The sequence below is a fragment of the Pelodiscus sinensis genome, chromosome 22 (genome assembly GCF_052426305.1).
Source record: "Pelodiscus sinensis isolate ZL-2025 chromosome 22, ASM5242630v1, whole genome shotgun sequence".
Lineage (NCBI taxonomy): Eukaryota > Metazoa > Chordata > Testudines > Trionychidae > Pelodiscus > Pelodiscus sinensis.
Window position 1 is genome coordinate 5,529,997 of NC_143073.1, and position 14,724 is coordinate 5,544,720.

The 14,724-nt window shown below is 50.8% G+C and overlaps 1 protein-coding gene across 3 annotated transcripts in view; it reads left to right on the forward strand.

Moving 5' to 3' along the window:
* The first annotated feature begins 10,748 nt into the window (after positions 1-10,748).
* LOC102455595 (nuclear receptor subfamily 2 group F member 5) overlaps positions 10,749-14,724 on the forward strand; it is a 44,264-nt gene continuing 40,288 nt past the window's right edge. The window contains exons 1-2 of one of the 3 annotated variants that reach the window (XM_075907032.2): positions 10,750-11,093; positions 11,948-12,948. In XM_075907032.2, the coding sequence (XP_075763147.1) occupies positions 12,576-12,948 (373 nt within the window). In that variant the 5' untranslated portion in view covers positions 10,750-11,093; positions 11,948-12,575. Of the gene's footprint in view, positions 11,099-11,947; positions 12,949-14,724 lie in introns of all 3 variants that reach the window. The other 2 variants (XM_075907034.2, XM_075907033.2) reach the window with 2 other exon arrangements.

A 14,724-nucleotide genomic window follows, 5' to 3' on the forward strand; every position in this document is an offset into this window, starting at 1 on the left:
TTTATTTGTTTTAAACCTGCTACCCATTCATTTCATTTGGTGCCCCTAGTTCTTATATTACGGGAACAAGTAAATAACTTTTCCTTATTCACTTTCTCCACACCACTCATGATTTTATAGACCTCTATCTTATCCCCCCTTAGTCTCCTCTTTGCCAAGCTGAAAGTCCTCGTCTCTTTAATCTCTCCTCATATGGGACCTGTTCTTTTCCACTGATGTGGGGAAGTCACTTGAACGTGCTACGGGCAATGGGGAGAATTCCTTTGTCTTGGCTGTTTACTCTTTAGGACAGGGACAGCTTCGAAATCGACTTAGGGCCAGCGCTGGATAAGAACTAGATATTGAGTCATTATGATTATTTTATGCCTGTACATCCCCTAGCACAATGGAGCCCACAGGCTCAGCTGGAACCTCTAGGCCACGGCTACTCCACTTTGGAAGCCCCGGGGGCCACCATGCTACTCACAGCACATGCCGAGGGCCGCAACTTAAGTGTGGTTGTATAGACATGCAAATATATATGCAAATATATGCAAATAGCATCTTTCACACTGATGGGCATGAATACAAAGATTAAGGCAAGACGACACAACACACAGCCCCCATTTAACTCAGTCTTGCTGATATTAATGAAATGCAACATTCACCCAATTTCCACCCATATGTCAGTGCTTTTAATGAGCAATGGCAGTCCAGGAATTTAACTACTAAAATGCATAGCAGCAGGAGATCATTATATTGATGATTTTTTGGTTTTAGCTCCCACCCACGGGCTGCGTGTTGAGTAGCCCGGATCTAAGCATTGCCACGTAAATAACAGGGCAACTGTTTATTGCAAATTCTCCAAACCAGGATTCTGGGTATTTTCCATGTGCCTCGTAGGCAGAGTTCCCTGTAAGCTGAGGGCTTGGGCGGCCACCCAGGAGAGATTCAATTGCTGCTCAGGTGAAGTGCAGAGCGCCCACAGCCGGCAGCCTGTGCTTCTAGTGGTGGTGCACATCCACCCATGCCTCGGGGCACAGAACAAAATTTACTCCACTCATGGCTGGAGCACAATTAGAAGGAACACTACTCGTGGGCTCAGATCCCACAAGCATGTGTTGAACTTCGCACCCGGTGGCTTCCATGTGTGTAAAGCATGCCCCAAAAGCATGAGCGAGCAAGCAAGCAAAGGGGTGTGTGTATGTGTGTGTAAAAATCAGGCCAATTTTTCTTACAACTAGACCCAAGCGTTTCAAGACCCAGCTCCCTTTTTGGCACCTAAATAGGCAGGGAGGTTTTCCAAAGAGCGTTCTTGAGAAATCCTGCCCAGTAGCTGCCGACGGGGTGACCAAAGGGGGCAGTGCAGTGGTGGTGGCCAGTGCCGCGGCCGTTTAAATCGCCGCCAGAGCCCTGCATGGCATGCTCCCTGCAGCACTCAGGGCTGGGAGGGGTGTGGCGGTGCTCTCCAGGCAGCTCTGAGAACTCACCAACCTGGCCCCGCCTCTTCTGCCTGAGGCTCCGCCCCTTTCAGAAGCACGGAGCTGTCCCCCCACACGCACACACACACCTGGCCCGGGGCCCACAGAAGCTGTCGGTGCCCCTGACTGCTGGAACTTTGAAAACACAGGGCCCCAGTTCTGGAGAGCATCCCTCTTTGGGACATTTCAGCGGCTTTCAGCACCTTCCGAAACCCCTCTGAAGTCCCGTGCGTAACTGCAAGCCGGCCAGCCTGCCCAGCAGGCAAATGCGCCTCAGAGCGAGACGTCTGCCTTTGGAAACAACAGCTTCACAAAGGTCTCCAGCGTTTGGAGAGGAAGCCAGAGAGTCCGACACATTTGCCAGGCCCCTGGGCAACGCAGGGGGCCAAGGCTGGCTCCACGGAAGGGGTGGGGCCTCAGAGGGAAGGGGTGGGGCTAAGGCAGCTCCGACCATACCACGCCATCCCCCCTCCTCCCAACCAGCTCTCAGAGCTGCCCGGAGCGTACTGCATGGGGCTCCGGCGGAGATTTAAAGGACCCAAGTCTCTGACTGCCAGAGTTGCCCTAGTACCGGTGGCAGCCACAGCCTGGAGCCCTGAGCCCTTTTGGATTGCAAGACCCTGGGGGAGTTCCCCTCCCCCCCGGGTCCTCCCCATTCATGGGCCAGGAGGAAGCAGTCCAGCTTAGCAGAGAACAGAGCTTGCAGAAGGCAGAGCCCCGGGGGATGAAAACAGCAGCTTGTAACCGATGCTGATGAGATTGTCTCTCTAATGGGTCCCTTCATCCATTGCTACCATAAAACCAAGTCAGTACATTCTTCGGGGGTGCATAGCCATGGTCTCTCCAGCCTGCAGGGTGCCTATTAACTACTGACCTAAACTGGGATAGGCTTAAGCACATGGTTAGGAGCTGTCCTAGGTCAGGACAATAGGGGTACGTCTAAACTACATGCCTCTGTCGGCAGAGGCATGCAGATTTGTTTTTTTGGCAAAGGCAAATGAAGCCGCGATTTAAATGATCGCGGCTTCATTTACATTTACATGGCTGCTGCGCTGAGCCGACAAACAGCTGATCAGCTGTTTGTCGGCTCGCACGCTAGTCTGGACGTTCCCCCTGTCGACATCAAAGCCCTTTGTCGGCAGCCCCAGGAAACCTCATTCCACGAGGAATAACGGGGCTGCCGACAAAGGGCTTTGATGTCGGCAGGGGAGCGTCCAGACTAGCGTGCGAGCCGACAAACAGCTGATCAGCTGTTTGTCGGCTCAGCGCGGCAGCCATGTAAATGTAAATGAAGCTGCGATCATTTAAATCGCGGCTTCATTTGCCTTTGCCTATGTGTCTAATCTACATGCCTCTGCTGACAGAGGCATGTAGTCTAGACACAGCCTAGGAGGCCAAATTCGCAAACAGGAGCCGCACTGAAAATCGGGGCTAGGTTTTCTAAAGAGCTCAGGCCTGAGACTAAGTGATTTTCAGCCCCTTGGGTGCTTAGTTTTTTGGACTGTCTGGTGGCTGCCTCATCTCAAAAAAGATACATTGGCACGGGAAAAAGTTCCGAAAAGGGCAATAAAAATGATGAGGTGTTTGGAACAGGTCCCATACAAACAGAGATTAAAAAGACTGGGACTTTTTGGTTTAGAGAAGAGGAGTCAAAGGTTGGATTCGACAGAGGTCTATAAAATCATGACCGGCGTGGAGAAAGTGAGTAAGGAAAAGTCATTTATTTGTTCCCATAACATAAGGACTAGGGGTCACCAAATGAAAATTAATAGGTAGCAGGTTTCAAACAAACAAAAGGAAGTTTTTCTTCATGCAGCACAAAGTCAACCTGTGGAACTCCTTGCCAAAGGATGTTGTTTAGACCAGGACTTTAAATGAGTTCAAAAAATTATTAGATAAATTCATGGAAGTTAGGTCCATCAATATTTATTAGCCAGACTGGGTAGGAATGAAGTTCCTAGCCTCTGTTTGTCAGGGGCAGCATCACTAGCTGATCCCCTGCTCTGTTCATTCCTTCTGGGGCACCTGGCATTGGCCACTGTCAGAAGACAGGACACTGGGCTAAATGGGCCTTTGGTCTGACCCAGTTTGGCCATTCTTATGACTTATGCTTGAAAAAGCTCTGGGCTTTTTAGAAAACTCTAGTTCTTAGACAGGCGGGATGGAGGAAAACACAAATAACCAAGAGAAGTTAAAAGGCTGGCTGGAAAAAAAATCAGATTTGCAAATCTTGAAGTAAGTTCCTCCTTGCTGCAACTTAATTCAAAGCTGAAGTCACACCTGGGGGAGTGGAACATCCTGAAAGCTAAGACCACCCTCCCCCCTCCACTTTATAAATCACCCAGCGGCTCTAGGACTCACTAACCTCAGTACAAGAATTTCACTCCATCTTGAGGTAAAAGGTAATGAATTTTTCCTAAACGGGAACCCAAAGCAAATTTATGGAGCGGATGGCCCCCTGGCCCTGCTGGGAATGAATAATGAAATTTCAAGTCAACGGTTTTATGAGCAATTATAGGAAACAGCTTATTTACAGTCTCCTTTGACCAACCGCAGAGCTTAAAAGGATCCTGGAGTTGTGTGTGTCGCTTAGAGACAACTGACTACTGAGTTCGAAAGAGGCCCTTCCATTCTTCAAAGCACACTCCGGGGCCAGCTTCTCCGCTGGTGTAAATTAGTTTAACGCCAGTGGAGAGCTTTGCTGATTTACAGCACATAAGGATCTGGCCCAAGAAAATTAAGCCTCTGAAGTTGAGTATGTTTGTGTTTAAGTTTTGAAAGAAACAAATGGGAATAAAAATGCTTTCCTGACATTTTTTCGGAAACGAGGGGAAAAAAGGAATCAGAAATGGTTCAGGACCCGACACTGCAATCAGATTCAGGCGGAAAGTGCCTCTTAAGTGTAGGAAGGCATGGATCCAAACACAGAATTGGGACCATCACTTAGATTTGTGCCTTCCTGAGAATCCAAACTCATCAGGAGCCTGGGAGCATGCGAGGCACGCCAGAAAGGGAAACTGACCAGAAGCAAAGGGGAGAAAGACAGAGAGAAAAGAAAGAAACTGGCCAGTTTGCAAATTTAATCCTTCTAACCTCATGTCATGAGGAAACCCGCCTCTTAATTTCAAACCAAACCTTTGAAATGATCCCCACATAGTGCCCTCTAATCTTTTCCATCCATGTGCGGATTTTTTCATCGGTGTGCAGAATAAATTTTGGTATGTGCACCAATGCATTTGCAAATGTGCACCACCAGGAACACAAAAACCTAGCGGTGGGCACTCTGCTAAACAGCAGGTGGCATCTGAATTTCTCCTGAGCGGCCGCACGAGTACCCAGCTTACACAGAACACTGATACCCACAGAATCCATCGGTTCCGTTTTTATTCTGCACTGCAGCAGACTTTGCAACGTCATCAGCGTAGATGCTGGCACCGTGCAGACAAAGCTAAGAATTACGCCTCTCATTCCTGGGTCGCTTGAGCCCAATCCTCCAGTGCCTGCCCTTTGCCCGCTTATTTACACCAGTGCCAGGCCACTAGTTTAAAATGCTGCCTTTCTTATTTGCCCTCGCTTCCTACGGCTGTTGCCTGGTGCGAGGTGCCAGGCAATGATGAATCAAGCGCTCAGTGCCTTGATTGAAAGGGTTTCTGGTAACTATGGACACAACAAGTATAATTATCGGCCACTTGACGACGCAATCAAGACATTTAAGCAATCGTGAGCAAAGCTAAATATATCTAGTTAGACACATGTGGGTATGATATATAGATCTGTTTGCTGGACTGCAAAAGCAGAGTTCCTTTTCCCGCTGCATGGAATGTGGCTAGTTTAATAGGTGAGCCCTTTGGCTTTCCTGTGACCTAGGATACAGCCGCATTGCATCCTGGTGCTTACAAAATTAGAGCCCCAGAGGGTGATTTACAGGCGAAAAACATAAGGTGAGAAGCGAGCGCTCGAGAAAGCTCCAGTCCAGCTCTCCGTTATAGTGAGAGCATTTCCAGTTCAGTAAGGCCAGACTAGTCCAAAGCGCGGATGCTGGCAGATGCTCTTGGGAATCTAGCCTGCTGCTGCCAGCTCTCCAGATCTTTTCACAAGCCTGGCAAGATTCAGTCCTTTTTGTAAAGCCCCAGCTCCTGGAGTCATGTGATTACACAGGACTCATGTTTTAAAGGGAGTGTCTAGCACTTGCCTGAAAATGTGCAGCGGGTGCGATTCAAATTGTGTGTTTTTTCTAAAGGGCCACCGCTTCCCCGCACAATATGGATTATTATTTCATAAAACTCTTGTGATTTTTCACGCCCATCTCTGGATTTTTATACACTGATTTCTGGAGCCCGACGGGTGGGGTTTTGAATGGTTGAGATCAGCGCCGATTCCATTGGCTCCCCGGTTCATTCTGACTCTCCAGTGTAGCCATTGGCCTCACTGCATTCTGGGAGGATAATCGTTTGCACCCATGCGGCACGAGTGTAAATGGCAGCAGAAGGTGGGGAACCAGGCCCGTTCGTCGTTTGCTTTTCCTCCCGCTTTTTCCCACAGACACTCCAAAGCAGGGCCTCTCTTCATTGCTGTAGGAATCACACTCATCTCCTCCCCCCCCCCCCCGGCCCCGATACATCACTCGGTTGCCATGAAGACAGAAATGATGTCAGAGGATTATGACTTCACATGGAATAGGCAAGGGGAAGTGGAATCTCCCTATTTTCAGGGGGTGTGTGAAAAATACAAAAACCAAACTATGCAGAATGGGTCAGAGAGTGTGGACTGGTGATTGGAGCCGTGGGGGGAGGGGGACAAAGAGTCAGGACTCTGGGGGGGGGGGGTCTCTTCTTGCATGTGGCACAGAGCATGGATCTACTGCCTGGCCTCCTCTGGCTTCCATGCCTGCTTCTAGTGAGGGCAGGTGGTCTAGCGCCGAAAGCAAAGGGCTGGCAGTGGAAATTCCTAGGGCATATTCCCAGGCTTGTGCATGCTGCACAGCCTTAGGGAAGACACTTTATTTCCGTGCCTCAGTTTCCCAGTCTGCAAAACTCCAAAGGGCATTGGGGATGTTGGCTGCTCAACACCAGTGCTTTGAGATCCTCGGATGAAAGGCTCCCTGTAGGGCCAAGAACGGCTCCAGCAGGGATTTCCAGCCCATTTCTGAACTGCATAATATAATCTGTCTTATATGTAGCACAGGCTCCGGGGTGCGTTCTCCAAGCCCCCAGTGTCACAGGCTATGCCGGTTTGACTAGTTTATCCTACCTGCGCTGTGAGGAGCCTGCAGCTACCTTTGCTGACAGGCAGGAAAGGGAAGAGGTGTCTAGGGTCAGCCTGGAATTGGAAGACTCCGGTGCACAGGAGAGTCCGAGAGCAGATACATCTTCACAAGATGGGTCAATTGTTTGCAGCTTCTTCCGCTGACTTAACAGCAATCTCCTAAGAAAGCCAGCCTGAGCCGGGGGATGTATGTAAACGTGCTACAAGGTGGCACGGTTACAATGTAGCCACACCAGAACTGCCGTCTGCTTCCATTTAAAAAACCCCAGTCCTCTAATGTGCCCATCACCACGGCATCTGGGATCAGCATTATAAACATGAAACTGCATCAGGCCATCTAGCCCAGTAGCCTGTCTCTGACAGCAGCCAGCACCCATGGCAAAGCAAGGTGCAGGAAATGGCTTGTCCGCAAGTTAGATCAGTGATACTCAGACAGAGTCATAGGAGCCACAAGTGGCTCTTTAAGGCATCTCTCGTGGAACTTTGCCCCATGGGATATTGTGTGATTTAATTATTAACCAATCAGAATGTGCTTAGTGCCCCAATGAAGTCAGCAGGAGTTTTGCCATGCGTGCTATGATCTAAAATAATGTCCCTCTTCTATCCAAGGGAAGCAGATGTCAGGGCTGGTAGGTTGGTTTCTCACTGGAGAAGAAATTAGTGATGCAAAGTCTAGTCTCTAGGTGTTGTCTTGGTGTGATTTGTTTTATTTGAAACAGTCCTGGAACAGAGGTGGTCACAACGGCATGCAGACCACTCCCTTATAGGAATCTCAGCCTAAATAGCAGGCTCAGAATTCTGTCCCTAGAATTTATGCCGGTTAAATACATTAGAAGAGAAAGTAAGAGAGAGAGACACAAAGAGCAAACTCTTGTTGCTTGCTGAAGCTCCTCTACCAAGAACCTACATCACAACTCTAAGAAGGATGCAGCATTTCTTGTATGATAGTAGGCTGTTTGCATAAAGACTCTGTGTAACAGCACCACCTGGTGATGCCTGTCGTAACAATGCAAACCAAGTGACAAAAAGCAGATCCAAAAAGCGAGGCGCAAGATAAAGGACGAGGGTGAGCCATGCTGTATACTGTATTCACAGTCTAGCTATAGGTGCCCCAGTTCAATTCACCATTCATGACAGTCTCTTTTCTTCTGGGTGGGAAGGGAAATCCATCGAATGTGCGGCCTCACACAGCACGGAGAATGGGACCAATTCAGCACCAGTGGCAAAGGGAACAGGATGCTACCACGTTTGTCCATTCCTTTGTGGTGGGGTGATCTGGAATGTCGGAACTCTGTAAGGAGAGGCACCGTGGCAGACAGAGCGTGTAGGAAGGAGGTTCTCGGCTCTGGCAGACAAAGAGTTGTGCGGGTTTACGTCGTCACCAGGCCTTCGCCATCCTCCCAGCTTTGGTTGAGAATTAGTCTGTTTCTTTCCCTCTCTTCTTTTATCTTCCTTTGAGTCTCTTGTTTCAGCAGAGTTTTAATTTTGCAACCTCCCCCCTCCCCACGCTGTTCTACCTTTCATGGCACAGTGCTGGAGCTGCATGCTGATGAGACTAATACTTGGTCGACTTGCAGTCAATCATTCGGCCCGGCAATCTTTCTTTTTAAGCCCTGCTCATTTTCTGGGTGAGAGATAGGCCAAGTTAGGCGGCGCGAAAATGTGATTTTGGCAGTGGTATCTGAGATAGCTCTATTAACGAAGTCTCATTTTTTTCTGTCCAAGTAACCCTGATTTTTTTCTCCCCACAGCCCATTTAGGAACAGAGACCTCCCCCCCCCAGACTTCACTTTTAAAACACATTTTTTAAGGCTCATCCAAGAAAGAAGGTTGTGCGTGCGTGCACGTACTGTGTAGCTTCAATTAGACACTGAAAAATCTCACTTGGATTTTTTTTTCACTCATTCAAGTTGTCACTTCTTGACAGCCCTGTGCAGATGTATTCCCATCACCTTAACAATAGGTTATATTATTTTATTATATTTTTTCAGGATGTGGTCAGCCTTTTTCGGAACTTTATGATTAATTAATGTGAGTCCGTTTCCTTACTTAAAAATATTTTTCTCTTACATAGCTTGTTACCTTTTCAGAATGTGGCGCCGACATTAGATGTTTTTCATTCAGCTGTTTAATCTTGCCAATTATTCTCTTTTTCAAGTGTCAAATCTTTGTTTTAAATCGAGATAACAAATGGTGCCGGTATGTGCCATTACCTACTATGAGTACAATTGTGAAAATGCATTTTCCCTCCAATTGATCTGCTTTTTTAAGCTCATCCTGACTTTGAATTTTTGGTCCTTTTCAGATCTCTCTTTTAATTTAATTTGTCAGAAATCTAAAAGTATAAACACAATTATCAGGCATAATTGAAATTTCTATTATATATTATAAATCAAATCTGCAAGAGCAGGAGTTTTATGATGACCCTATCTAAACTATTTTTGTATTAGATTAAAAATATTAAAATAATTTCTAATACGTTACATATTTAGGCTGATCTTTCTAAACATAGATACATGCTTGCTAGAAATACTAATGTAAGCAATTCCATCAGAAGTTTTTTCTTTTAAAGCTTTGAAACAATCCCGTTCTAACTCAGGGTAAACTGGTATTACTTGTAGAATAATCAGTATTGTGCTAGATTAGTGTTTCTCAATCTTTTTTTTATAAAGTACCCCTTTTTCAAAAAACAAAACAACAACAACAAGTACCCCCAGTACCTACAGTTTTCAGACACAACATTTTTTTTCTACCATTGCAACAGATTTGTTTAAACAACTTAATCGTAGCCGGGTGGGCGATGAAATTTTTTGGTGTCAAAAGTACAATAATAATAAAGCGCAGTAAAACTTAAAACAAAAATTCAATTTTCTCCCAATGTCAGTTGTGTTAATGTACCCCGCAGACTTCTCTCAAGAATCCCTAAGGGTATTCCTACCACTGGTTGAGAAACTGTGCTAGATCATGGACCACAGGTTGAAAACCATGGGACAACTGTCATCCACTAAGATTTCCAAAGGGATCTGCACCTCTGTTCAAAATTTGTAAGTGGTCAGCAAATGAAAAAGAGATTAAAAAGCACCATGCTAGATTGTATACTCAGTGAAAGGATGGTGTTTATTTTATGTGGCCTTAAAAAAAAAGTAGCGCCATTTATGCTGCACCCATATTAAAATAAATCCTCATAATACCTGCACTAAGCTATATATTTTCAGGACTATCTAGAGCAGGCTGATATCGATGGAAGCAGCATAATAAAATCCAGTGCTTTCCCTCTTCAGACACTCCACTATTTGATCTGAGGAAGTGGGTCTGACCCACGAAAGCTCATCATCTAATAAACCATCTTGTTAGTCTTTAAAGTGCTACATTGTCCTGCATTTTGCTTCAACTACCCCAGACTAACACGGCTCCATTTCTATCACTCGCTCTAGAAACCGATCTGTGCTACAGACCTGGCATTTGCATTCCCCTACAGCTCTCTCTCGCCTCTCACTTCTTCCCCTGCCACATTCAAAGCAGAGCTTTCTGCCTTCACCGGGAGCAAAGCCAGCCCCGTGCTCAGTCATCCCAGTGGCCCGGGAGAGACAGGAGCGCTCCACGGTGGCATTTCCTCCAGGGGCATGTCTGAAGTCACCACTTTGTCACTTTCTCCCCCACCATGTGCCAGACCTCCCAGCCCCCTTCACAAGCCGGAGCAAGTGACAGCAGGGGGAGTGGTCCTAGCCAATGAGCCCCTTTGTACGGCCGTCTCCACCCCTTTTCAATCGCTCCCTCGGTGGCTTTCCACCCATTGACCAGGGCGAGCCACGCCCTCCCACCTCCCGCACCAATCAGCGCCCTAGAGGAGGGGGGGCTCCCAGCGTGGCTCCAGCGCCAGCCCCCGCCCCTATTTGGAATGTTGGGCCTTATAAGGGAAGTGTCTCCATGGCCACATTGTCAATGAATTCCACTGTCAGAGTTCAGCCGCCTTCCACGTGATCCTCCCCAGGAACATCTTCGGGGGGGGAGGGGCCGGGGGGGAAATTGACAAGCCAAAGAGCCATTCTTCCACTTTAAAAGTTTGTGTGTGTTGCGATTCCCCCCCCTCTCCTCTCCAGCCCCACCTCTTCTCCCCCCCCCCTCCACCCCAGTTACTCCATCCAAGGAGGGGGAAGAGGCGACTGGAAAATTCAAAAGGTGGAATCTGTCTCCATCTCATTTCAGATCTTGACTTTTATGAGCCTGCAAGTCATAGGCAGACACACACAAAAAGGAAAGGGGGGGGGGGAATCTTGTGAAATGTGCGTGTGATTAATAATCTGAGCTCCGCCGGAGCATCACTCCCCAAGGCTGAGACAGAAGAGAAAAGAAATTGCCTTTCACAAGGTACGGTACGTTTCTTTTAAACGATATCTCTTATCTACTTAGCGGTGCGCCTATTGTTTTCCCTACCCTCTCCCCTCCTTTTTGCCTCTTTGGGTCGCGTTTATTTTCCAAAGGACCTTTTTGGCACCCCTAACGTAAAATCCATTTTTTAAAATATTTTTGTTAGAGGAAGGCACAGAAAAAAAGAACATCTCCCTCTCCGCTCCCGTCTGCGAGCAAACCGAAGCGAGCAGAGCAAACGAAGGGAAAAAAATCCGAATCTCACACCCCCAAAGACTTCATAGAAAAGTATTGGCAGATAATCGCCCGTGAGAGAGAGACGCGGCGATGGTTTCTTCTCTAAAGGCAGGCGGCTAAACTCCGCAAAACCCTGGAGGATTTAAACGCTGCCTTGATTTGATTGTATTTTTTTTAAATCCCCCCCTTACCTTTTTATGCTCAACTTTTCCGCCGGATCAGCCGCAGGGAAATTGACGAAAGAAACAGAGCGCGGACCCGAGTGGGTCTCTGCCTTTAAAAGCGAATTGGATAGGCGATCGGGATTCAGAGTTGCATGTGAGCGACCCGGGTGTGTTTGCAATTAGTGCTCTCTGGGGTGGGTTAGGAATGAATCTCTTTTAAATGTGGGTGCACGTGAGGGGAGACTAATATTTGAAAAGATTTGTTGCCAACCTGCGCGGTGTGTTTGGCGTCGGGTGTTTTATTCAATGGGGTGAGAAGAGAAGCCCCGGTTCAAATCGGCCGAGAGTTTATTGTGGACACTTAACGCTTGGTAGCATTTTGATGGATTTTTTCTCTCTTTTTTCCCTCTCTTTCTCTGTCTCCTTCTCCCTCCTCCCTCTGCCCCGTACCAGATCCGTAAGGAATTGGATGTCCCTTGAGAAGTACTGCGTCCAGCCAAGTTTTGTTGGGGTTCTTTGAATGGGGTGGGGAAGAGGAGAGCGATGGATTTTTGCGGGGGGAGCTGAAATGACACTCAAAACCTCCAGGAATCTGGCTTCGTCATTTTAGCTCCTTTCTCTCCCCCATTATCATTCCGATCTTTGCCAAGACCCAACCGACACGGCACCTCTTAATTATTTGTGTTATACGCCCGGGGAGAGAACTGCATCTAAACCAAAACTTATTTCTGCTCTCCTCCCTCCCCCCGAGCCGCGCCAGCAGGGGCAAAGAGGAATGTTTTAAGGACGTGTCTCTATCTCTCGGTTGCTGGAGGATCTGGAAGAAAGTGAACGAAATCCATTTCGATCCTAGGGGAGAGATCTCCCCCCTCCCCCCCCCCCCCCCCCCGTTTCTTATGTATTCCTTTCCTTGCTGGGCGGATTAACTTTTTTCTCTCCTCCTCCCTCGAGCTATCGATTTCCCCCTTCTCTTCTTCCTACCCTCTCCCTGCTCTCCCCCTCCTATTCCGAGCCCCCTGCCCCCCACCCTGACTCCTCTCCTCCCCGCCTCCTCCTGCCCCCTCCCCTCCCCCCCGGGATTATGGCCATGGTGGTGAACCCCTGGCAGGAGGAGATCCCCGGGGGCCCGCCCCCGCCGGGCTTGCCGTGCGCCCCGGAGCCGGGGCTCGCCCCCCCGCCGCCGGGCCCCCCGAAGGGCGCGGGGGCGCCGGAGGCGGCGGAGAAGGGGGGCGCGCCGAGCGTGGACTGCATGGTGTGCGGGGACAAGTCGAGCGGGAAGCACTACGGCCAGTTCACCTGCGAGGGCTGCAAGAGCTTCTTCAAGCGCTCGGTGCGCCGCAACCTGAGCTACACCTGCCGCAGCAACCGCGAGTGTCCCATCGACCAGCACCACCGCAACCAGTGCCAGTACTGCCGCCTCAAGAAGTGCCTCAAGGTCGGCATGCGCCGGGAAGGTGAGCGCCCCCCGCGCGTCCCGCCCGCGGCCCCCGCTCCTGTTCCTCCTCGCAGGCCCTGGGCGCTCCCTGCCCCGGCTGGAGTCCCTCCCGCTGCTCTTCCCCCTTTTCGCTTTCCCTCTCTCTTCCTATCTGTCCCCTCCTGGGGTCCCTCTCCTCCCCTCCTGTCCCCTCCTGGGGTCCCTCTCCTCTCCTGTGCCCTCCTGGGATCCCTCTCCTCTCCTGTGCCCTCCTGGGGTCCCTCTCCTCTCCTCCTGTCCCCTCCTGGGGTCCCTCTCCTCCCCTGTGCCCTCCTGGGGTCCCTCTCCTCTCCTGTGCCCTCCTGGGGTCCCTCTCCTCTCCTCCTGTTCCCTCTCTTCTCCCCTCCTCCTGTCCCCTCCTGGGGTCCCTCTCCTCTCCTGTGCCCTCCTGGGGTCCCTCTCCTCTCCTGTCCCCTCCTGGGGTCCCTCTCCTCTCCTCCTGTCCCCTCCTGGGGTCCCTCTCCTCTCCTGTGCCCTCCTGGGGTCCCTCTCCTCCCCTCCTGTCCCCTCTCCCCTGTCCCCTCCCCTCCTCTCCTGTCCCCTCCTGGGGTCCCTCTCCTCCCCTGTCCCCTCCTGGGGTCCCTCTCCTCTCCTCCTGTCCCCTCCTGGGGTCCCTCTCCTCTCCTGTGCCCTCCTGGGGTCCCTCTCCTCTCCTCCTGTCCCCTCCTGGGGTCCCTCTCCTCTCCTGTGCCCTCCTGGGGTCCCTCTCCTCTCCTCCCCTCTCCCCCCTCCTCCTTCTCCCCCTCTCCTCCTGTGCCCTCCTGGGGTCCCTCTCCTCTCCTCCTGTCCCCTCTCTTCTCCCCTCCTCCTGTGCCCTCCTGGGGTCCCTCTCCTCTCCTCCTGTCCCCTCTCTTCTCCTCCTCCTCCTGTGCCCTCCTGGGGTCCCTCTCCTCTCCTCCTGTCCCCTCTCTTCTCCCCTCCTCCTGTGCCCTCCTGGGGTCCCTCTCCTCTCCTCCTGTCCCCTCTCCTCTCCCCTCCTCCTGTCCCCTCCTGGGGTCCCTCTCCTCTCCTCCCCTCTCCTCTCCCTCCTCCTCCTCTCCCTCCTCCTGTCCCCTCCTGGGGTCCCTCTCCTCTCCTGTCCCCTTCTCCCCCCTCCTGTGCCCTCCTGGGGTCCCTCTCCTCTCCTCCTGTCCCCTCCTGGGGTCCCTCTCCTCTCCTGTGCCCTCCTGGGGTCCCTCTCCTCTCCTCCTGTCCCCTCTCTTCTCCCCTCCTCCTGTGCCCTCCTGGGGTCCCTCTCCTCTCCTCCTGTCCCCTCTCCCTCCTCCCCTATCCTCTCCTGTCCCCTCCTGGGGTCCCTCTCCTCTCCTCCTGTCCCCTCTCTCCTCTCCCCTCCTCCTGTCCCCTCCTGGGGTCCCTCTCCTCTCCTCCTGTCTCCTCTCCCTCCTCCCCTATCCTCTCCTGTCCCTTCTCCTCTCCCTCCTCCTGTCCCCTCCCGGGGTCCCTCTCCTCTCCTGTACCCTCCTCTTGTCCCCTCTCCTCTCCTGTCCCCTCCCTCCTCCCCTCTCCTCTCTGTCCCCTCTCCCCTCTCCTCTCTGTCCCTTCTCCTCTCCTCTCCTCCTGTCCCTTCTCCTCTCCTGTCCCCTCCTGGGGTCCCTCTCCTCTCCTGTCCCCTCTCTCCTCTCCCTCCTCATGTCCCCTCTCCTCTCCTCTCCTCCTGGGCTCTGTCTCCTCTCCTCTCCTCCTGTCCCTTCCTGGGCTCCCTCTCCTCTCCCTTCTTTTTCCCTTTTCTGTTCTTTTTTTCTCTCTTCACTCTGTT